Below are 24,239 nucleotides of genomic sequence, written 5' to 3' on the forward strand. Positions count from 1 at the left end.
AGTAATACTACTTTTTCATAGCACGTATAATACACAGCACTACCCACTTTTAGCAGTCAAAATTCTGGGGGCCATGGTGGTGATAACTATATTGTTATTTTACCACGAATGTCTCTTGAACCACATACTGGAGCACAATGGATTGACATAAGTGATCAGCATCATTACTCAATGTATGTTCTGTCCTAGATGTATCACGTTGTCTTTTCTATCTACAGGTGCAGAAACCGTAAAGTCGGAATCCTCCTAAACCAGGAGTAATTAGGAAGACAATTTCTCCTCCTAATTTTTTTGCACTTTACACCTTTTTGTTAATTTTCACTTTCACGTCCCTAGGTAAGGGTGGGCCTTAGAGAGTCCATTCCACCAGGGTTTAGTACACGCTGAGTCCTGATAAATGCCAGGTAAATTCATACCGTTTCGTGGCTGAAACATGTCGACTGATAACTAGGAAACTATCACTCAATTAATTGTGGACTAATTTCCAACACATAAGTTTTTATTAACCCCTTCGCTGCGGTGGCAATTCTGGCGCAGCGCTGGGGGGGAGGGCCGAGCGGCGCTCGCATGCTCGTGACGGAGCCGCTCCGTCACGAGCCGCGGTTGCGCTGTGCTCATGACGGAGCGGTTCCGTCATAGCCCCGCCCGCCCAATAGAACGCGCCGCGCAGGTGCGAATTGAGCGCCGCGCAGGCGCGGCGGCAGGCCCATGACGGAACCGCTCCGTCATGAGCACAGCTCAGCCGATGCTCATGACGGAGCGGCTCCGTCATGAGCATGGGAGGGGTTAACCCGTCCTTAGTGATCATTAGAATAAAGTTAATTTTGATACACTACGGACTATTTTTTAACCATCCACCACTCACTAGTTTTCTTTGCACAACACTGCCTGAACTCACCAACCCGCTCCGCAGTAAAACTGGCGTTGTAGCACACCAAAGAGACACTCGGTCTCTTTGGTGGGGCCCGATGATGAAGCATGTCACCACTAGGTGGTGAGTGAGGGCTTTCTTTAACGCCTTTAGTGAAGCCAATTAAATTGCTTACTCATAACAGCTGCTTACTAGCCCTGCGTTGGAACAACTAAAAAAGTGCCTCTGGCTGTTTTCCATTTACCCTCTCAAAAACCCAGGACATGAGCCAATTTTACGTAAATCTGCCGGGATCACTTTTGAAAAACCGGGACGGTCCGGGCAAATCAGGGACACCTGGTCACCCTACATAAAAAACCTGCCCACAGATGACGCTTAGGCGCCAGCCCATCAGCCAATGCCCAACTGCCCGCTTTCCCAATCCGACCCTGCCCAGGGGTCTTTAAACTGGAGCCGGTCTAGGGGATATGAATTGATCTCAAGGGGGAAGTACTGGGCAAGATATGCCGAAAACAGTGCTTTATTTTAAGTGAAAAGAACAGGAAGTCAGAGACCACTCTGCAATGAGCCTCAGTAACTTCGTGGTAAATGCTCCAAATAATCCTGAAAATTCCCCCCCAGATCACACTGTAGATACTTAGACAGTTTAAAAAGACCGAGCTGCCTATAAACATGTTGAAAATCATATATTTGATTGCATTTTTAAAAGGGACCACAGAACATGATTGTCAAATATGTTTAGAGCTGCCAATTTCATAAAATAATTGGGAAAAATATGTCTCCACTCTGTGAATGTTTTATAATCAAGAGGGGGAAGCAGAAGCATGACATTTAAGTTTGAAGACCACAGAGCTAGGCGTTTCTCCCGGGGCGTGAGTGGAGCCAGCAGAGGGGCAGAAGGCACTTTGCAGGGAGTGCAGACTGCTGGAGATGCTGCAGTGGGGATCTGTGTTTGTTTCCTGGGCTATGACTTCACTGCAGACGCATTACCTCGGTCACATGTGTAACATAAGTTTAAAGGTTAACACAGGCCGTGTTTGTGTTTTTGCCCAGGTTGCAGGAAGTGAATTCCATGATAAACAAGCGGCTGAAGGATGCCTTGTTTTCGGATCAGTGGAGCGAGGTGTTCATGGACGTCCTCAGCCCTTTCAGCTACGTCTTGGTAAGGATATAAGGCCAGAGCCTCAAAGACCATATCAAGGAACATTGGGGACAGTCAGAGCACCTGTTCATGGGGTGGGGCTCTAGCACTCATTTTTGGTGACCAGTCACCACAACTCATTTTTAGGTCTCGCCTGTCGATGCGCATGCGCATCGAGCAAGCGAGACTATTGCGAGTTATCCACTCTTTATCCAACTGCAAGGAATCGTGGCGATTCCTTGCAGTGCCCGTGACTTTTAAGGTCAATGCGCATGCGCATTGAGCTTATGCGCATGCGCATTGACCTTAAAAGTCACGGGCGCGTGCACGTCCGTCGTGTTTTACCCGCTCCGCCCCCTCCCGCCGTGTCGCATTTCTCCTCCCCCCTCCCCTCGCGCCGTGTCGCATTTCTCCTCCCCCCTCCCCTCTCTTCCCTCCGTCTTGCTTGTTTCACATTCATCACCTTTGCCTTGATAACGTCAACCTTTTCTCCCAACCATTATACAACTGCCGAGAATCTTTGCCCTGCATCCCACAGTTAACCACCGTCCCCCGGCATCACAATCACTCCCCGGCCCGCACTCCTTCGTGCCCTCACACCCGTCCCCGCTGACTCTTGTTTGGTCTCCATAGTAACCCCGGACGGCGGAAGCACCGCCGTTTGTCACAAAGCTCAGGCCCCGCACAGCCGGGTACACACACACACAGCACCCTTTGAGCACAGCGTAGACACGGACACCCTCAACCAAGCCCTACCCCATCACAACCCCCTTTATCCCCGGAAACAAGGCCCGGCATCCCCGCGCCCAGCGGTCCGAGATCCGGTTTCCCTTCGCGGCGTCGCCATGCTGCACTCACCCGCACTCCGGCCACAGGGGCCCCGGCCTCGTCCGTCACCTTGGGGGACATGGAAGCCCAGAGCAGCACCAGCCCCAGGAACGTGCCGATCACCAGCACACTGCGCAGGAGGAAGCCCACCTTCAGCCGCATCGTCCGCTGCCTGCCCTCGGCCCCACTCGCTCCCCCCGGCTCGCAGCCTCGCTCCCTCCTCCGCCCCTCGGCTCTTCCGGATTACAGTCCGCTCCTTCCCCCGGCTCTGCTGCTCCCGGTGCCCGGCCGCTCTGCTGCGCGTCTCCTGCAGCGGTGCTGCCCCCTGCTTGCTCTTCTGCATACGATAAACTTTTCCGTCAGTGTGTGATCCGCGCAGCGCCTTTCTCACCCCAGCCCGGATCTTTCTCGCCCTTCTCTAGGGCAGCACCTCCCCTCCTCCTCCTCCTGGTCCCTCGCAGATCAGGATGTGTTCCAGGAAGTCCCCTTGGGCTGCTCCACGTGGCTGATTTTGCTGTTCCTATGTTGTCACTGTGTTGTCAACCCTATGCGAGACCCCTCCACTAGACTGCCGCTGCGGTTCTGCTCGCCCCCTCCTAAAGCAAACAGATTAAATTGGTTAAGAAGGCGCCGGGTAGGCGCTGGAGGCAAACAAGGCGCTACCTGCCTCCTCGAGAAGAGCCCTGTTGACTGAGCGGCCAGGGCTCAGTGCAAGTCTGTCAGCGCCCGCCGCTCCTCCAGCCCTGCCCTCTCAACTACACGCGGATACGAACACAACCACGCACCCTCCAGCTCGGATTAGCCATAGTTTTAGCTGCTTAATCTCCCAACGTCCCTTCTCTTGTTTAAAGTTTCATCTCATACTGTCCACAACTATAGCTGCTTGCATGTCTGACAGGTGTAACAGTCATTACAGACCTTTTTACAGCAGGTGGTAGACGCTTGGTAACTCCCCACCCACCGTCATTTGAGGTATACGTACAAGTCCCGAATCTTGTCAACATTATGTGACCAAAAAGAGGGGGTTTCATGGTTTAAACTAGCCACTAATTAATATATTGGCGGCATCGCTGGAAATTCTATTACAAGTCCTTTGGCCCAATTAAGATCTTTACAAAACTAAATTTCTTTAACCCGGATCGAACGAATGGTTGTATTGGAGCAGATTAGGCTGCAGAGGTTTCATACTTGCCTCGCTCGACTGGTAGTTTAACTGGTCAGATGTAGAGTAATGTAAGTGATTTAATGAGGAATGTGCAATCGGAGTAATGAAGATTATCAGCAGGGCAACTGGAATTATGCAGCAGGAGAGGACCAAATTATGCTTCAGGGTTGACTAAATTGCAGCAAAAAAATAATAATTATGCAGCACATTTTGTGTTGGTATTGATTACCTCATTATTTTGGCATTTTTACACATGTTGACACTGTGGGCCAAGGCTTCACCTTATTAGTTCCACTTTAACACCCAAATAAGAAATAAGCAACAGAAAGACCACTAAACCTTTGCGAAAGGCCTCCCACTCACCCTCACTCACCCTCACTCACCCACCCTCACTCACCCACCCTCACTCACCCACCCTCACCCACCCTCACCCACCCTCACCCACCCTCACTCACCCTCACTCACCCTCACTCACCCTCACTCACCCTCAACCCCTCACTCACTCACCCTCAACCCCTCACTCACTCACCCTCACTCACCCTCACCCTCACTCACCCTCAACCCCTCACTCACCCTCACTCACCCTCACTCACCCTCTACCCCTCACCCTCACTCACCCTCAACCCCTCACCCTCACTCACCCTCACTCACCCTCACTCACCCTCACTCACCCTCAACCCCTCACCTCACTCACCCTCAACCCCTCACCCACCCTCAACCCCTCACCCACCCTCAACCCCTCACCCTCACTCACCCTCAACCCCTCACCCTCAACCCCTCACTCACCCTCACCACCTCAGCCTCACCCTCACTCACCCTCAACCCCTCACCCTCACTCACCCTCACTCACCCTCAACCCCTCACCCTCACTCACCCTCACTCACCCTCAACCTCATGCTAAAGATTTACAAAAAAAAAAAAACCCCATAAACAATTCTAAAAGCACTAACTCTAATGCTGCGAGACCTATTGCATTTCTAATGCTTGTTAGGTCGAGCCTCCTAGACAGTGCAGCTGTCTGCTTGTGAAAGACATATTATGGGCTTCCCAAGAACATAGAGGGGCGTTCACTGCTTGCCATTGGTTGGCTTTACTGTTATTCTTATTTGCCTGCTTCTTATGTGATGGCTTGCCTTGTCCTTCTTGTGTCTGTCTCTCCACTGGAGCATTTCAAGTGTATTGCGTCCTTCCACTGCTCACTTTTTGGGAACTCTTTTTTTGTTTGTCTTAAGCTCTCCATTAGAGTGCATGTGTTTTCCATCTGTCTCCTTAGTGTGCTTCTCTTCCGCCCCTCCATGCTTTGTGTTGCTCTCTGTCGCCCATGTGCTTCTCCCCCGTACCCTGCTGTGATGCACTCACTCTTGTGTGCTTCCCATCCCGCCTTGTTTTCTCACCATTGTGCTTCTCCGCCAGATCAATGTTGCTCTCTCTATCATCCTTTTGCTTTTCCCACCCCTGTGCTTTATGTTGGTTTTTTTTTTGCCCATTTTCTTATCTCTGCACCCAAGCAATCCCCTTTTTTCTCTGCCCCCACCCACACCCTCCGTGTTGCTTCCCTCACCCGGCCCCTATGTTGCTTCCACCACTCCCCAGCTCCTATGTTGATTCTTCCCCGTATTGCTTCTACCCCACTTGGAAAAATACTCTTTCACATGTTTTTTTTCTTCATTTTATTTAACACTCCAACTCAGATTAGTAAGTAAAAAGAAGAAAAAAAACCTTGTCAGCTGTATGCGCGTGTATACATGGTGCACAAGCTAACAAAATGATGCAGGCAGCCGGGCCATAGTATTTTTTATTCTCAATTCAAATACTGTTACATTCAATGTATGATAGCTAAAGAGATTCTTCTATGAAGTCAGGAACTGCCAAATCCGAGGAGACTCCTGTACAGGGTGCACTAACCCTCTACCACCTGAGGACAGGTGGTCCAATTCCTAGTTGTGCTCATGGTATTATAATTTTCAGCAAGTCCTTTCTTTGCTTTTAATCTTACCATGAATAGTGCAAATTAAAAAATAATAAATTCCTCAAAACCTAACAACAAGTAATTCTAAATAATTTACAAAAGCCCTATTTAAAAAAAAAGAAAGCTTAGAAGGTACCTCAAACTTGGGGTCCTGTGATCTCAAAATAAGATCACTGGAAAATGCTCCACCAAGGAGCCAGTTTGGCACTGCACACTCCACCCAACCTGGTACATGACCCAATGAAGCATGGCACCTAGGTAGGTGAGGGTCAGTGCATCCTTAAGCTGAGACTCCTTGGACCTGATAGTTGGTGACGTAAAGCAAGATTCCCCTATAACACTACACAAAACTCCCCCCTATTTGAATTACATTTTATGGATTTGGGAAGATGTGTGATGGACCAAGAAGAATCTTCTCGCTCTCCCTTTTTTTCCAATGATTTTTTTTCCTTTTCTTCTTTAGCCAGGCTGCACAGCATCAAGGATGCTGTTCAGCCTTGGTAAAAACCATTGGCAAAGCCAATGGGGAAACCCATTGCATTTGCCAATGCTTGTTTTTCATCAGGCTTTGACCCAAAGCAAAAGAGAGCAAGAATGAGGAGAAGAAATTTCGAAAACCAGTAAGAGGAAGGGGAAAGAGGGGATGACAAAGAACCTTCCACAGATAGGAATCGTAGAGAGTCATGGTAGTAAGAGGCACGAAGTGGATTTGGTAGACCAACCACCGTATTTGAGAGTGCGTGTAGCAGGCTGCTTTTTTGTTGTTGCTTTTTTTGTTTTACAAATTAAGAGCTGGCTCCAGTTGGATTCTGTCCAAACTCTTAGATTACATCAATTATGGATCAATATTTCATCAAGTGCCTGGAGTGTTATCTACACATACTGGGTGTAATTAATGGCTGTGGTGTTCAGTCCCTGGACTGCATTACTCCTTGCTTCCAGGAACACTGCACTTTTTCTCTGGTCCACATAATACAAGCACTGTCAAAAACAATACTTCAAACTGTCCTATAGTGTAAATGATGTTTATACAAATTCTGTTCCTGTACTGAGCAGGGGTGTAACAGCAGCAGTTCAAGCATCCTTCTATTTGATTAGCTTTATACAGTGCGAACTTGTACCCGAGGACACCAGAGTACTTTACATTTCCATTGTCCACAAGGCAGGGAGAGAACACCAGCAACAAAAGCATATGGATGACTAACCCCCCCCACCCCCTCGCCCCCCACGGCACGGGGCTCAAACCTGGTCCCTGTGTATATACAAACAAACTCTATACACTGCCATCCAGATGATACAGAAGAGCAGGCTACATCAAAAGAAATAACACTTAATACAACACTTAGTCATCTGCTGCCTACAGGAGAGTTACTAAGGGCACACTTAGTAAACACTATGCACACTTAATGAATGAAATCTGGTTTGTGCTGTAAATATATCTACTGACCACAAAGGGTTGCTCCCTGTTCACCCTGCCTTTCTTTCTGTTGGTGTGTGTTCTCTGGATTTGTGGTTCCAATGTACTGTGACATTGGTAGTTGCAACTATCTTCAAAGTGTTGCTCACTGTTTAGCCGAGCTTCCTTTCTGTTGGTGTGTGTTTTCTGGATTCGTGGTTCCAATGTACTGTGACATTGGTAGTTGCAACTATCTTCAAAGGGTTGCCCACTTTTCAATAGGCCTTTCTTTCTGTTGGTGTGTGCCCAGGGATTTGTTGTTCCAATGTACCGTGACATTGATAGCTCCAACTATCCACAAGGGGCTGCTCACTGTTCACCCTGTCTTTCTTTCTGTTGGTGTGTGTATGCTGAGATGTGTTGTTACAATGTATTTTGTGACACTGATAGCTGCAGCGATCCACAAAGGGTTGCTCACCTTTCAACCTGCCTTTCTTTCTGTTTGTGTTTGTACGCTGTGATTTGTGGCTCCAATGTTCTGTGACACTGGTAGATGCAACTCTCCACAAAGGGTTGCTCACTTTTCAGCCTGCCTTTCTTTCTGTTGGTGTGTGTACGCTGGGATTTGCGGTTCCAATGTACTGTGACATTAGCGAATACAACTCTCCACAAAGGGTTGCTCACTTTTCAACCTGTCTTTCTTTCTGTTGGTGTGTGTATGCTGGGATTTGTGGTTCCAATGTACTGTGACACTGGTAGATGCAACTCTCCACAAAGGGTTGCTCACTTTTCAGCCTGCCTTTCTTTCTGTTGGTGAGTGTACGCTGGGATTTGTGGTTCCAATGTATTGTGACATTGGTAGATGCATCTCTCCAAGGGTTGCTCACTTTTCAGCCTGCCTTTCTTTCTGTTGGTGTGTGTACGCTGGGATTTGTGGTTCCAATGCACTGTGACATTGGTATATGCATCTCTCCACAAAGGGTTGCTCACTTTTCAGCCTGCCTTTCTTTCTGTTGGTGTTTGTACGCTGGGATTTGTGGTTCCAATGTTCTGTGACACTGGTAGATGCAACTCCCCACAAAGGGTTGCTCACTTTTCAACCTGCCTTTCTTTCTGTTGGTGAGTGTACGCTGGGATTTGTGGTTCCAATGTACTGTGACCCCGTCCAATCTTGCTTTTGACACAGCATTAGCAACCATTTCTTCAGTGATCTTGATATCATCTGTACGATAGTCTACACAGTTTGTGTTCTTGCGCCTACAGATGCTTGGGGACGCTTCTGCCTCTTTGGGGGGGCTGCTTCCTATTGGCACTGTGCTCTCCGAGGACCTAAAGTGGTCAGTCAGATAGGCGGCCCAGTCTGATTCCTGTATATTTGCCGACCCAACTTTTGATGGCCCCGAGTTAGAGCGGTTGATCAAGGCCCAAAATGTTCTCGCATTGCGGTTTTTGCTTTCTCAAAGAAGCTTGGCCCAGAATTGATTTTGATGTAGTCGTTTGTCTTTTTGTGAGGCCATCCTGAATGATTTTTGCGCTGATTTGTACACGTGCCTGAGATCATTATTTCCTGGGGATTTTGTGAGTGCCCGCAAGGCGTTGTTCCTGACTTTCTTCAGCGCCCTCGACTGGATTGAGAGTGAAAACTGCCGGATGGAGCTTGCATTGTGTTGGTGCTGTTTAACAGGAAAAAGCGTGACCAGTTGTGAGCAAAGAGTCGTCCATACAGCAATCGGGGAAGCCGTCAGATCGTATCCCCATTGATAAGAGCCAAGCTTGCCTTCATGATGTTGGGGCTTATATCGTCGCTCCATCTTAGGAGCTTCAGATTCTCAGTGAAGATCCCAGTACAAGTGGTTAGAGCAGAGGCATGATACTCCGGCTTTATGTTAAGGGTGATGACCTGTGGACGGTGATCGCTTTCCCGTCGTGGTTGGATGCTAAAGCTGGCCAGATGATGGAACAGGTCTGAATTGCAGATGGTGAAGTCCAAAAAAGTTTTCTTATGCCCGTTTGTCCAGGTCCAATTTGGGGGGTGTCATCCGGTGTCCTTCCGTTCATTACCAGGTATCCGGCGCCATAGAATTGTAACGCGCAGAGCTCACCCAGGGCACAGTGGGCTTGGTTTGGGGCTTAGATTGGTCTGGCACCTCCAATAGTGTAAATGGGGAAAGTCCGTCGTAGTCTACAGGTTTGCCCTGGAAGAGATTGGTGTTGAAGTCCCCCGTGACTATGCAGTCCGAATCAGGGTGGTCCCCGGCCAGATCGCTCATGATTACAGATAAGCGTGCCAGATGTCCCTTTTTTGTCCGCGTGCTTGGGTTGATATACACATTGAGGAGAAGGAGCGAGCGTTGCTTGGACCATGAATTGATTTTAAACCCAAGAAGCCAGTCTTCCTCAAAATTTAGCAGAACAATCGAGCCTTTTAGATTATTGAAATATAAATTGACAGTCCCCCTTTTGGGTGCCGTAGCGGCAGACTCTGATTCCTGGTTTCCATAATTCAATAAACCCTGTAACTGGGGAGCTTTGGGTGGCCCACGTTTCTTACTTTCTATTGGTGTGTGTACACTGGGATTTGTGGTTCCAATGTACTGTGACATTGGTAGATGCATCTCTCCAAGGGTTGAACACTTTTCAGCCTGCCTTTCTTTCTGTTGGTTTGTGACACTGGGATTTGTGGTTCCAATGTTCTGTGACATTGGTAGATGCATCTCTCCACAAAGAGTTGCTCACTTTTCAACCTGTCTTTCTTTCTGTTGGTGTGTGTATGCTGGGATTTGTGGTTCCAATGTACTGTGACATTGGTAGATGCATCTCTCCACAAAGAGTTGCTCACTTTTCAACCTGTCTTTCTTTCTGTTGGTGTGTGTATGCTGGGATTTGTGGTTCCAATGTTCTGTGACATTGGTAGATGCATCTCTCCACAAAGAGTTGCTCACCTTTCAACCTGTCTTTCTTTCTGTTGGTGTGTGTACGCTGGGATTTGTGGTTCCAATGTACTGTGACATTGGTAGATGCATCTCTCCAAGGGTTGAACACTTTTCAGCCTGCCTTTCTTTCTGTTGGTGTGTGTACACTGGGATTTGTGGTTCTAATGTTCTGTGACATTGGTAGATGCATCTCTCCACAAAGAGTTGCTCACTTTTCAACCTGCCTTTCTTTCTGTTGATGTGTGTATGCTGGGATGTGTGGTTCCAATGTACTGTGACATTGGCACATGCATTTATCCACAAAGGGTTTTGCACCGCTCACCCTGCCTTTCTGTTGAAGTGTGTACGCTGTGATTCGTGGTTCCAATGTACTGTGACATTGGTAGTTGTTTGGTTAGATTGAGTATGATTGCATTGGAGACTAAAGGGGTGAAGTTCTCGAAAACTTTCAAACTCGTGGGCCGTGGCGCTGCTTGGTGGACTCCAGGCAGCTGGGGAGCTTCTACGGTATGCTGAGCCACTGTGGTGAGTGACAGCTGCTATGCACTAAGGGGCTGTTCAGTGAAGAATGAGTTTCCACATGCTGAATTTTCAAGCAGCGCTTAATTGTCTTCGTAGCGCTACACCACATGTATAAAGTGTCCTTCGTTCCAGTCAGAGAAGTTAGTGAATTCACCACAGTCATTTTCCTTCTCGGGGCACACCTTCCGATCAGCACTTTAGCTAATGGAATTTTGTGCTCTCAAACACCAGTTTCCCAAACACGAACCCTCTTACTTGAAACACTAATCCCCTGGTCTCAGCGGACCCGTTTATGGACTGCCACTCGAATGTCGGATTAGCAGCGAGGCGCGCATGATCCGCCCTGTCTTCTTGTGCCTATATTTCCATCTTAATTGACTTGCACTTGAGGTCAGAGATTTCGCGCTTTTCCATCAGCAGCTACTTCTGCATCTGGAAACCGTAGGTGATGTCTGCTTGTCTGATCTCTTTTCTCTATTCGTGTTGGCTGGCTGTTCGTTCTCCATCTCTGGCGTTTCTGCAAATTAAGAAATGCACCTATGGATCTCGCGGACGTAAAATGCGTTCTGATGCAATCTTCATTACAGAAGGAGCCGCACTCTTATCTGTCGCCCCTTCTGTAATTCCCAAAAATTGGCACCAACACCCATTTGATTTCTGAGTGCTTCCAGTAAAACAGCCATTTATGTAAAAAAAAAAAAGCCTTCAATTTATCACCGCAGCCAGGGCCGGCTTTAGAGCTGGTGGCGCCCGGCGCCCCCCAATGACTACCTCCACCACGGATTCTCCCACCACCACCCTTTATCAGTGCCCAAGTCCAGGGCTATAAGTGGGCCGGGTCTCAAGGGGTCTGAGCACCGGCAGTTTTTTAAAGGGGGCCTCGAAACGGGTCTCTATCGGGCTCTGTTTTGTGTCCTGGCACAGGCGGTCCGTTGTTTTCCGGACTGCAGTGACAGCAGGCACATCGATGTCCGCTGCTCACACTGCTCACTTCTCACTAATGGAGAATTTACGGCATGACGTCATGCCATGTGAGAGCTGTAGTGGAAGGAAAATTCTTGCTTCTTACATCTCCCTTGTGTCTGCATTTTAAAACACAAGACTCCGAGCGCTGTTGCGAGTGAAGGGGCCCTATTGAATAGCACACACTTCAAATTGCCACTTCTCTTTTTGAAACTCAGGAGCAGCAACATTGTTGTGGTGTCACCCGGGCTTTAAGTGGAAGCTTTTTCAATAATATATAAAAGCCATAGTTGCTGCTTATTTATCTTATGCAACTAACAACCATTGATGAAGCCAATAGTCCTGACTTGTTGTAGGATTGATGTTAGTTGTTGTATCCTATATCTGGATGCAATGACAGAAACAGCAGGATACAAATCAGGGAGCACACTCTGCTAAGCACAGATTTTTTAGCTTACTTGTTTTAAGCCACGCCCTTAATTACATTGGCCCCACCCCTTTGAGAGACCCCCACAGTTTTTTCATCCCACTTAAAGACCTGCCCAAGTCCCCATAGCCACTCTCTCTCAGATGCATATATAGGACTGTCTCTCTCTGATGCATATATAGCGCCACTCATCCCAGTGTAGGGTGTCAGAGCATTTTGCATCACACACACACATTCCACAGAGACAATCAATCATACGTGGGTAACTTAGCATACAGGATATGCTACATAAGACAGAGGACTACAAAGTGTAAGAGTCACGTCATCAATACTGGTGGGCAGTATAGTTTAACAGGGCTTAGTCTGGAGAAGCACAAACTTCGAAATTAAAAAGGAACACAATAGTTGGGGGTTCTTTTTAATACTTGAGAATAGATTTCTGCCTAAATTAATCATTTTTGCAACAATAACCTTTGCTCAAATCTGTACTTATCAGCGTGCATGCAGTTCCTTGATAAAAGTTAATAGTTCAGTACAATTACATAGTGCATTGAGTGTTACTAGGTCAGTAGGTTACTGCTTTTAAAAGAAATATCACTTCGTTACTTGCAATGTATAAATTCAAATCCTATATTAGGATTTGAACTTATAAATTGCAAGTAACAAAATGATGTCCCTCTTAAAAGCAATAACCCACTGACCTATTTACGTTCTATGCACTTTGTAATCTGCTCGGTACTTTGCAACAGGAGTATTAACCCCCTGCGCTACTTTGTCAAAACCCCAATTAAACAAAGCTCTGATCTCTCTTCAAGAAAAACATTAATCACAGGATTTACACTGACACCTTTTTGTTACCTGAAAATTGCTGGAGGGAACTAACATGGCAGCAGGTGCTTTAAAATAATCATAAACTTGCAAACACGGTGCCCCCGGGAAACCAGCACTCGGTGTGGTGGCACTGGTCGCACCGCCCTAGAGCCGACCCTGACCGCAGCTGCAGATGCATTCTGGAGCCCAGGGCACAGCTATTGGAAGTCTGCAACATGCTCTCTACTCTTTTCAAGATTTGCATTGAACACATATTCAATGATGGTCCCAGCCAAAAGCAGCACCTTGCTTTGCTTTACTGATTCTGCCGGACAAGCTCCTTCTCTGGAGACCCTCTTCCAGGGTTGGATTAGGATTAAAAATCGGCCCGGGCATGCATAAAAAAATCGGCCCACATTAGCATAATGCCTTCCCTCAAATTACTGCTTCTGCGTCATTTTACATAAAAAAAGGGGGTGGGGGGAGGAATGCACGCATCAGTTTACACTAGTGAAACACCCCTGAAAACAAGTGAGACCACTTCTGCTCAGGGCCCCTCCCCGCTCAGTATACCTACATTAACCCCTTCACTGCGTCGGCTATTCCGCCGCAGTGCTAAGGGGGCGGGGCGGCCACGCGGCGGGTGCATGCTGGTGACGGAACCGCTCTGTCACCAGCCGTGGTTGTGCTGTGCTCATGACGGAGCGGTTCCGTCACGGCCCCGCCCGCTCAATGGAACGCTCAGCGCAGGTGCGTAATCCGCGCCGCGCAGGCGTGCCGAGCGGGCCGTAACGGAACCGCTCCGTCATGAGCACAGCGCAACCGCGGCTGGTGACGGAGCGGTTCCGTCACCAGCAGGGGAGGGGTTAATGGGAGGCCCAGCGAGAGAAAAGAGGTGACACCTCTACCTGTTGCTGCTATACGGTAGGTAATGAGTGCACATCTCCCTCCAGAAAGGCCACTCAGACACCCGCTGGTGGTATATTCGAACAGAGACACCGCTTAAATCGGCCCCCAGGCTGCTCAAAAGCAGCCCTCAACTGGAACTTGGAACCCGGCCCTTCGGGCATTGCCCGAATGCCCCCATTACCAATCCGACGCTGCCCTCTTCCTATCAGAAGAGGTTGCTTTCAAGCTGAATGCCCCTTAACCTCGAAGAGCACAAGCAGACATGTAATACAACTAAATACATCACGTTGTTGCCCCATTTTTGAAAATGAGGAGTCACCTTTCCTGGTAGGAACTTTGCAGTCCCTTGCAAATAGATGGGACCCAGATCATGTATCTGTTGTGCTTACTATATCGACCATGGTGAGATTCTGTCGTTTCGTGCCCTAGTTTGCATTGCCAACAAATTATTAGCAATTGGAATGTTCCTAACCTGATTTCCATTAATTTCCACCTTTCCTTGTCAGCAACAACTGGAAATGAAAGCACATTAGTTGCATCAAAATCTCTAGGAATGAAATTAAGTATCACTTGGAGGATACCCAGGCCCTGACTCAATTGGGCTGGAAAATTCAGACACATGCGTAAACCCCTGTTTAGACATTGGTCAGAATGACGAGTTTGGCTAAATTCAACACATCTGACAATTATCGGATGCGTTAAATACCTCAGCTGTTGTTACATTTCGACAAGTTTCACCTGCCGAAATTCAACAGGGGAAATTGAACAGTAAGTACCGTACTATGTGGAATTTGGTGCAATAAACACCAAATTCCACATATTATTCCCCACAAACTTGTGATAGGTGTTATTTATCACTCACGATATAGAAAGTGCCTCGTGGTATCGCTATTTATCAGGTGCGATGAATAAAGCCTAAACTTGTAATCAGGGCCTTGGAGTATTAGACTATTGTAATGTTGACAGCTCCATTGAAGACAGGGAATGTTGCTCAGGCCATTTAGCCTGTTCACATTGGGGCCCCATTCTGAGTTTTCTGGTAAAATGGGGAGGTAATACCAGGCTGGGTATTACAGATTCCCGCTAGTACCATCACCCCATTTACCAAGAATTAAGTGTTTGAGTCCTGGAAAGGGGAAAATATGAGCATCCTGGAATTGCCAGACCTTTCAGCACATGTTTTTTCCTGAATTCTAGGCTATTTTATATTCAGTTTTCCCACCTATCTATAGGTGTAAAATTTGAGGGCACAGCAGGTGGTTTAACCCACCACAGTTCGGCAACTTTACAACTTATACCATGTGTGGTGGTGGTAATCACCTCCACATGGAAAGGGACCCTAATTGAATTTCCACTCCAACGGCCCCCGTGGATCACCATTGTGTTTCTGACAACAGTGGGCCACTTTTGTCCCTTCTTCCCCTTTCACAAGCTGAGCAACTTACCACAGCTGCACATTTGCACGTGACCAGGAAGTTCAGAAAATGAAAAGTGCAACATTTTCCCAAATAATCCAGGATGCTTGATTATTATTCTAACTCCAGTTCTGGATATATTTAGGGCTAATTTCATATTTTAAAAAATGGTTAAAAAGTTGTATTGTTGCACTTTTGAGAAGGTCTGCCTGAGATCATCACACAAGGCATGATTGTGAAAGGCAATTCAAAACACTTATGGGATCATGTTACATGAGGCACCACCAGCCTTTCTTGGCCTGAAGCAACTAGTTTGCATTCTGGAGCCTGTAGTCTGGAATTCCCAAACAGGAGGGTCTCTCTAAAAGAGCATCAGGGCAGCACAGAGTCAGTTCCCATGTAAGACAAAAAATTGGGCGATATCCTGTATCCAATAGCCTGGCAAATGGCCCTTCTTTCAGAGGCATTGGCCTAGTGAAATAATGCTTCTCCAGGCCAGTCCAGCTCTAATGGTTGCTTAACCTCATAGTTTGAGCCTTTGGAAAGACATGACATTACACAGAGATATTGTAGTCTCTTCATTATTCGTACATACTACTGAAATCTAAGGGCGCTTTAGGGTTAATATGTCCTACAGGTCTTGGATGAAGAGGAAATGGTAATTTGTCATATAAACTTTGTCCTTAAGTGCTGCATTTGATCAGTCGCCTGACAGCTGCTGGCATCTACAGTGATCTAAAAGTGACAAGTTTGAATCGAAGAAAAAACAACGGAATAATAAGTACTCCAGCTCAACCTGCAGTACTTCTATTCTTGTGTATCACCACGTGATATATGTCAAGGAAGGCATCATCTGAGTCCACATTTTTTTAAATATAATTTGTTAAACAATGTATTATCCTTTAGTAAAAACTACAATATCACAAATAAATCTTCTTTCCCAATAGTCATCATTCAAAGATATGTTTGTTTTTGAGGCACATTGTCAGGAAACCCATTATCAAAAGACACGAAGTAGGAAAAAAACTCACTCCTAACTGCACTCATTCACACAATCATACTCCTTCTTAACACTAGTTAAAAACAGTGTGTTCCCAGCATCATCAACAATCCCTTAGTACAGTGTTTGTTCATTAGATAAATTCGTCATATGCTGCTGGTTGGTATCCGGTGAGCCTAAAAATGGTCAATGCACGTTTCGGCTTCTACTTCTCTCATTATGCCACCTTCCTCAGGACCAAGCTCCAGGTGAGTGGTGTTAAATATCATAAATGCAGGACTTGAGGTGTATTTCCATTTCACCAGGCTTTCATAATTCACCAATAGTGAGAACTGTTGCATTGAAGGGGCCTCACAGCGCCTTATGGATCTATCTTATCGTAATTGTATTTATAATTACTTTTACAATGATCCACAATGTCACTTCGTATATTCTCACAAATCTTCCATCCTATATATTAATACAGTGTAGAATAAGCCTCCCAAATCCTAAAATACAATGTAGAAGGGCAGTCTAAATCTGTCAAGTTCATCTGAGTGTGGACACCTCGCACTATGGAATGGAATGCGGGTGTCAACACAGAAGTGTAATGCAAGGTGTCCACACTCAGATGAGAAGAGGTGAACCTGGTAGACTCTGACTTATTAATACTGGTTGAGCTGGATTAGTTATCATTTTGTTGTCCTTCATATACCCTTTCTTCCGAACCTTAAAATACATATAGGGTACTAACCCCTACTATATGGATTGAATCCTGGAAAGGCCATTCCGTCTTTCTCCCTTCCATGGTCAGCATATTAAGTAGAGTAAAACTGGAGAATAATGACAATGCAGAAGTACCATATTAATTGCCTGATGAAATGTTTCTTATGATTATTATTGTAATTGTTGTTATTGTAATTATTGTTGGTTGTTATAGTTTTTATTGCTGTTGTATTGTTGTTATTATCCTTTTGTCATTATTGCTATTGCCATGCTCTTTTCAGGTAACTTCAGTCCGCATGCAGGGTGTACTCCTCCTGGTGTTAGCAAAGTACTTCCATCTGCCGTTCCTCCACCATGTCCAGACAGACTGCACCAGGACTGGGCTGGGAGGCTACTGGGTAAGTTCTCCTACACACCACAGGTCATTAAGGAGGAGTTGGGGCTTGGAAGGGGAAGGCAGAGAGAGAGAGAGGCTGCATGTTACTCCTTGCTGGGTTCCGAGAAGGAGAGGTGTCCTACTCTGGGTTCTGATAATGATGTGTCTTTTTCTGGGTTCTGAGAATAAAAGGTGTCTTAATCTGGGTTCTGAGCATGAGAGATGGCTTACTCTCGGTGCTGAGAATGAGAGGCGTCTTACTCTTGTTTCTGAGAATGAGAGGTGTCTTACTCTGGGTGCTGAGAAGCAGATGTGTCTTACTCTAAGTTCCAAGAATGAGCAGTGTCTAACTCTGGGTTCTGAGAATGAGAGGTGTCTTATTCTGGGTTCCGAGAGTGAGCAGTGTCTAACTCTGGGTTCTGGGAATGAGAGGTGTCTTACTCTGGGTTCCGAGAGTGAGCAGTGTCTAACTCTGGGTTCTGAGAATGAGAGGTGCCTTACTCTGGGTGCTGAGAAGCAGATGTGTCTTACTCTAAGTTCCAAGAATGAGCAGTGTCTAACTCTGGGTTCTGAGAATGAGAGGTGTCTTACTCTTGGTGCTCAGAATGAGAGGGTGTCTTACTTTGAGTTCTGAGAATGAGAGGTGTCTTATTCTTGGTGCTCAGAATGAGAGGTGTCTAACTCTGGGTTCGGAGAATGAGAGGTGTCTTACTCTTGGTGCTCAGAATGAGAGGTGTCTTACTCTAAGTTCTGAGAATGAGAGGTGTCTTACTCTGAGTTCTGAGAATGAGAGGTGTCTTACTCTGGGTTCCGAGAGTGAGCAGTGTCTAACTCTGGGTTCTGGGAATGAGAGGTGTCTTACTCTGGGTTCCGAGAGTGAGCAGTGTCTAACTCTGGGTTCTGAGAATGAGAGGTGTCTTACTCTGGGTGCTGAGAAGCAGATGTGTCTTACTCTAAGTTCCAAGAATGAGCAGTGTCTAACTCTGGGTTCTGAGAATGAGAGGTGTCTTATTCTTGGTGCTCAGAATGAGAGGTGTCTAACTCTGGGTTCTGAGAATGAGTGGCGCCTTACTCTGGGTTCCGAGAATGAGAGGTGTCTTACTCTGGGTTCCGAGAATGAGAGGTGTCTTACTCTGGGTTCCGAGAATGAGAGCATTCTTGCTCTGGGTTCTGAGAATGGGAGGTGTCTTATTCTGGGTGCTGAGAAGGAGAGTTGACTAACTCTGGGTTCTGAGAATGAGAGGTGTCTTACTCTGGGTTCCGAGAATGAGAGCATTCTTACTCTGGGTTCTGAGAATGAGAGGTGTCTTACTCTGGGTTCCGAGAATGAGAGCATTCTTACTCTGGGTTCTGAGAATGGGAGGTGTCTTACTCTGGGTTCTGAGAATGAGAGGTGTCTTACTCTGGGTTCTGAGAATAAGAGGTGTCTTACTCTAGGTGCTGAGAATGAGAGGTGTCTTACTCTCGGTTCCAAGAATGACAGGGGTCTTACGCTGTGTTCTGAGAATGAGACGTGTCTTACGCTGGGTGATGAGAATGAAAGGAGTCTTACTCTGGGTTCTGGGAATGGGAGGTGTCTTACTCTTGGTGCTGAGAAGCAGATGTGTCTTACTCTAGGTTCCAAGAATGAGCAGTGTCTAACTCTGGGTCCTGAGAATGAGAGGTGTGTTACTTCTGGTGCTCAGAATAAGAGGTGTCTTACTGTGGGTTCTGAGAATGAGAGGTGTCTTACTCTGGGTTCTGAGCATGAGAGATGTCTTATTATGGGTCCTGAGAAGGAGAGTTGTCTTACTCTGGGTTCTGGGAATGAGCAGTGTCTTACTCTGGGTTCTGAGAATGAGAGGTGTCTTATTCTTGGTGCTCAGAATGAGAGGTCTCTTACTCTGGGTTCTGAGAATGAAAGGAGTCTTACTCTGGGTTCTGAGAATGGGAGGTGTCTTACTCTTGGTGCTGAGAAGCAGAGGTTTCTTACTCTGGGTTCTGAGAATGAGAGGTGTCTTACTCTGGGTTCTGAGAATAAGAGGTGTCTTACTCTAGGTGCTGAGAATGAGAGGTGTCTTACTCTCGGTTCCAAGAATGACAGGGGTCTTACGCTGTGTTCTGAGAATGAGACGTGTCTTACTCTGGGCGATGAGAATGAAAGGAGTCTTACTCTGGGTTCTGGGAATGGGAGGTGTCTTACTCTGGGTGCTGAGAAGCAGATGTGTCTTACTCTAGGTTCCAAGAATGAGCAGTGTCTAACTCTGGGTTCTGAGAATGAGAGGTGTCTTATTCTTGGTGCTCAGAATGAGAGGTGCCTTACTCTGGGTTCTGAGAATGAGAGGTGTCTTACTCTGGGTTCTGAGAATGAGAGGGGTCTTACTCTGGGTTCTGAGCATGAGAGGTGTCTTACTCTGGGTTCTGAGAATGAGAGGTGTCTTACTCTGGGTTCTGGGAATGAGAGGTGTCTTACTCTGGGTTCCGAGAATGAGCAGTGTCTTACTCTGGGTTCTGAGAATGAGAGGTCTCTTATTCTTGGTGCTCAGAATGAGAGGTGCCTTACTCTGGGTGCTGAGAATGAAAGGTGTCTTACTCTGGGTTCTGAGAATGAGAGGTGTCTTACTTTGGGTTCCGAGAATGAGAGGTGTCTTACTTTGGGTTCCGAGAATGAGAGGTGTCTTACTCTGGGTTCCGAGAATGAGAGGTGTCTTACTTTGGGTTCCGAGAATGAGAGGTGTCTTACTCTGGGTTCTGAGAATGAGAGGTGTCTTACTTTGGGTTCTGAGCATGAGAGGTGTCTTACTCTGGGTTCCGAGAATGAGAGGTGTCTTACTCTGGGTTCTGAGAATGAGAGGTGTCTTACTTTGGGTTCCGAGAATGTAAGGTGTCTTACTCTGGGTTCTGAGAATGAGAGGTGTCTTACTTTGGGTTCCGAGAATGAGAGGTGTCTTACTCTAGGTTCCAAGAATGAGCAGTGTCTAACTCTGGGTTCTGAGAATGAGAGGTGTGTTACTTCTGGTGCTCAGAATAAGAGGTGTCTTACTCTGGGTTCTGAGAATGAGAGGTGTCTTACTCTGGGTTCTGAGCATGAGAGATGTCTTATTCTGGGTCCTGAGAAGGAGAGTTGTCTTACTCTGGGTTCTGGGAATGAGCAGTGTCTTACTCTGGGTTCTGAGAATGAGAGGTGTCTTACTCTGGGTTCTGAGCATGAGAGATGTCTTATTCTGGGTTCTGAGCATGAGAGGTGTCTTACTCTGGGTTCCGGGAATGAGTGGTGTCTTACTTTGGGTTCCGAGAATGAGTGGTGTCTTACTCTAGGTTCCGAGAATGAGTGATGTCTTACTCTGGGTTCCGAGAATGAGTGATGTCTTACTCTGGGTTCCGAGAATGAGTGATGTCTTACTCTGTGTTCCGAGAATGAGTGATGTCTTACTCTGGGTTCTGAGAATGAGAGGTGTGTTACTCTTGGTGCTCAGAATAAGAGGTGTCTTACTCTGGGTTCTGAGAATGAGAGGTGTCTTACTCTGGGTTCTGAGAATGAGAGGGGTCTTACTCTGGGTTCTGAGAATGAAAGGAGTCTTACTCTGGGTTCTGGGAATGGGAGGTGTCTTACTCTTGGTGCTGAGAAGCAGAGGTTTCTTACTCTGGGTTCTGAGAATGAGAAGTGTCTTACTCTGGGTTCTGAGAATAAGAGGTGTCTTACTCTAGGTGCTGAGAATGAGAGGTGTCTTACTCTCGGTTCCAAGAATGACAGGGGTCTTACGCTGTGTTCTGAGAATGAGACGTGTCTTACTCTGGGTGATGAGAATGAAAGGAGTCTTACTCTGGGTTCTGGGAATGGGAGGTGTCTTACTCTGGGTGCTGAGAAGCAGATGTGTCTTACTCTAGGTTCCAAGAATGAGCAGTGTCTAACTCTGGGTTCTGAGAATGAGAGGTGTCTTATTCTTGGTGCTCAGAATGAGAGGTGCCTTACTCTGGGTTCTGAGAATGAGAGGTGTCTTACTCTGGGTTCTGAGAATGAGAGGGGTCTTACTCTGGGTTCTGAGCATGAGAGGTGTCTTACTCTGGGTTCTGAGAATGAGAGGTGTCTTACTCTGGGTTCTGGGAATGAGAGGTGTCTTACTCTGGGTTCCGAGAATGAGCAGTGTCTTACTCTGGGTTCTGCGCCTGGACGCCCCTTAGCTGGGGCAGCAGTGCGCATTACAAATGTATGTAACATAACATAACAGAATGAGAGGTGTCTTATTCTTGGTGCTCAGAATGAGAGGTGCCTTACTCTGGGTGCTGAGAATGAAAGGTGTCTTACTCTGGGTTCTGAGAATGAGAGGTGTCTTACTTTGGGTTTCGAGAATGAGAGGTGTCTTACTCTGGGTTCCGAGAATGAGAGGTGCCTTACTTTGGGTTCCGAGAATGAGAGGTGTCTTACTCTGGGTTCTGAGAATGAGAGGTGTCTTACTTTGGGTACCGAGAATGAGAGGTGTCTTACTCTGGGTTCTGAGCATGAGAGGTGTCTTACTCTGGGTTCCGAGAATGAGAGGTGTCTTACTCTGGGTTCTGAGAATGAGAGGTGTGTTACTCTTGGTGCTCAGAATAAGAGGTGTCTTACTCTGGGTTCTGAGAATGAGAGGTGTCTTACTCTGGGTTCTGGGAATGGGAGGTGTCTTACTCTTGGTGCTGAGAAGCAGAGGTTTCTTACTCTGGGTTCTGAGAATGAGAAGTGTCTTACTCTGGGTTCTGAGAATAAGAGGTGTCTTACTCTAGGTGCTGAGAATGAGAGGTGTCTTACTCTCGGTTCCAAGAATGACAGGGGTCTTACGCTGTGTTCTGAGGATGAGACGTGTCTTACTCTGGGTGATGAGAATGAAAGGAGTCTTACTCTGGGTTCTGGGAATGGGAGGTGTCTTACTCTGGGTGCTGAGAAGCAGATGTGTCTTACTCTAGGTTCCAAGAATGAGCAGTGTCTAACTCTGGGTTCTGAGAATGAGAGGTGTCTTATTCTTGGTGCTCAGAATGAGAGGTGCCTTACTCTGGGTTCTGAGAATGAGAGGTGTCTTACTCTGGGTTCTGAGAATGAGAGGGGTCTTAATCTTGGTGCTCAGAATGAGAGGTGCCTTACTCTGGGTGCTGAGAATGAAAGGTGTCTTACTCTGGGTTCTGAGAATGAGAGGTGTCTTACTTTGGGTTCCGAGAATGAGAGGTGTCTTACTCTGGGTTCCGAGAATGAGAGGTGCCTTACTTTGGGTTCCGAGAATGAGAGGTGTCTTACTCTGGGTTCTGAGAATGAGAGGTGTCTTACTTTGGGTACCGAGAATGAGAGGTGTCTTACTCTGGGTTCTGAGCATGAGAGGTGTCTTACTCTGGGTTCCGAGAATGAGAGGTGTCTTACTCTGGGTTCTGAGAATGAGAGGTGTCTTACTTTGGGTTCCGAGAATGTAAGGTGTCTTACTCTGGGTTCTGAGAATGAGAGGTGTCTTACTTTGGGTTCCGAGAATGAGAGGTGTCTTACTCTGGGTTCTGAGCATGAGAGGTGTCTTACTCTGGGTTCCGGGAATGAGTGGTGTCTTACTCTGGGTTCCGAGAATGAGTGGTGTCTTACTCTAGGTTCCGAGAATGAGTGATGTCTTACTCTGGGTTCCGAGAATGAGTGGTGTCTTACTCTGGGTTCCGAGAATGAGTGATGTCTTACTCTGTGTTCTGAGAATGAGTGATGTCTTACTCTGGGTTCTGAGAATGAGAGGTGTGTTACTCTTGGTGCTCAGAATAAGAGGTGTCTTGCTCTGGGTTCTGAGAATGAGAGGTGTCTTACTCTGGGTTCTGAGAATGAGAGGGGTCTTACTCTGGGTTCTGAGCATGAGAGGTGTCTTACTCTGGCTTCTGAGAATGAGAGGTGTCTTACTCTGGGTTCTGGGAATGAGAGGTGTCTTACTCTGGGTTCCGAGAATGAGCAGTGTCTTACTCTGGGTTCTGAGAATGAGAGGTGTCTTATTCTTGGTGCTCAGAATGAGAGGTGCCTTACTCTGGGTGCTGAGAATGAAAGGTGTCTTACTCTGGGTTCCGAGAATGAGAGGTGTCTTACTCTGGGTTCCGAGAATGAGAGGTGTCTTACTTTGGGTTCCGAGAATGAGAGGTGTCTTACTCTGGGTTCTGAGAATAAGAGGTGTCTTACTTTGGGTTCCGAGAATGAGAGGTGTCTTACTCTGGGTTCTGAGCATGAGAGGTGTCTTACTCTGGGTTCGGAGAAAGAGAGGTGTCTTACTCTGGGTTCTGAGAATGAGAGGTGTCTTACTTTGGGTTCCGAGAATGAAAGGTGTCTTACTCTGGGTTCTGAGAATGAGAGGTGTCTTACTTTGGGTTCCGAGAATGAGAGGTGTCTTACTCTGGGTTCTGAGAATGAGAGGTGTCTTACTCTGGGTTCCGAGAATGAGTGGTGTCTTACTCTGGGTTCCGAGAATGAGTGGTGTCTTACTCTGGGTTCCGAGAATGAGTGATGTCTTACTCTGGGTTCCGAGAATGAGAGGTGTCTTATTCTGGGTGCTGAGAAGGAGAGTTGACTTACTCTGGGTTCTAAGAATGATTTTTCTTTCTCTGGGTTCTAAGAATGATTTTTCTTACTCTGGGTGCTGAGAACGAGAGGTGTCTTACTCTGGGTTCCGAGAATGAGAGGTTTCTTACTCTGGGTTCCGAGAATGAGAGGTGTCTTACTCTGGGTTCTGAGAATGAGAGATGTCTTACTCTGAGTGCTGAGAATGAGTGGTGTCTTACTCTGGGTTCCGGGAATGAGAGGTGTCTTACTCTGGGTTCCGGGAATGAGAGGTGTCTTACTCTGGGTT

The 24,239-nt window shown here is 46.9% G+C and overlaps 1 protein-coding gene across 1 annotated transcript in view; it reads left to right on the forward strand.

Moving 5' to 3' along the window:
• Positions 1-24,239, forward strand: part of INPP5J (inositol polyphosphate-5-phosphatase J) — a 182,110-nt gene that overhangs the window by 76,545 nt on the left and 81,326 nt on the right. The window contains exons 4-5 of the mRNA XM_086943176.1: positions 1,925-2,033; positions 17,336-17,452. Coding sequence (XP_086799302.1) covers positions 1,925-2,033; positions 17,336-17,452 — 226 coding nt within the window. The remainder of the gene's footprint in view (positions 1-1,924; positions 2,034-17,335; positions 17,453-24,239) is intronic.

This window comes from Lissotriton vulgaris, chromosome 11 (genome assembly GCF_964263255.1).
Source record: "Lissotriton vulgaris chromosome 11, aLisVul1.2, whole genome shotgun sequence".
Classification (NCBI taxonomy): Eukaryota; Metazoa; Chordata; class Amphibia; order Caudata; family Salamandridae; genus Lissotriton; species Lissotriton vulgaris.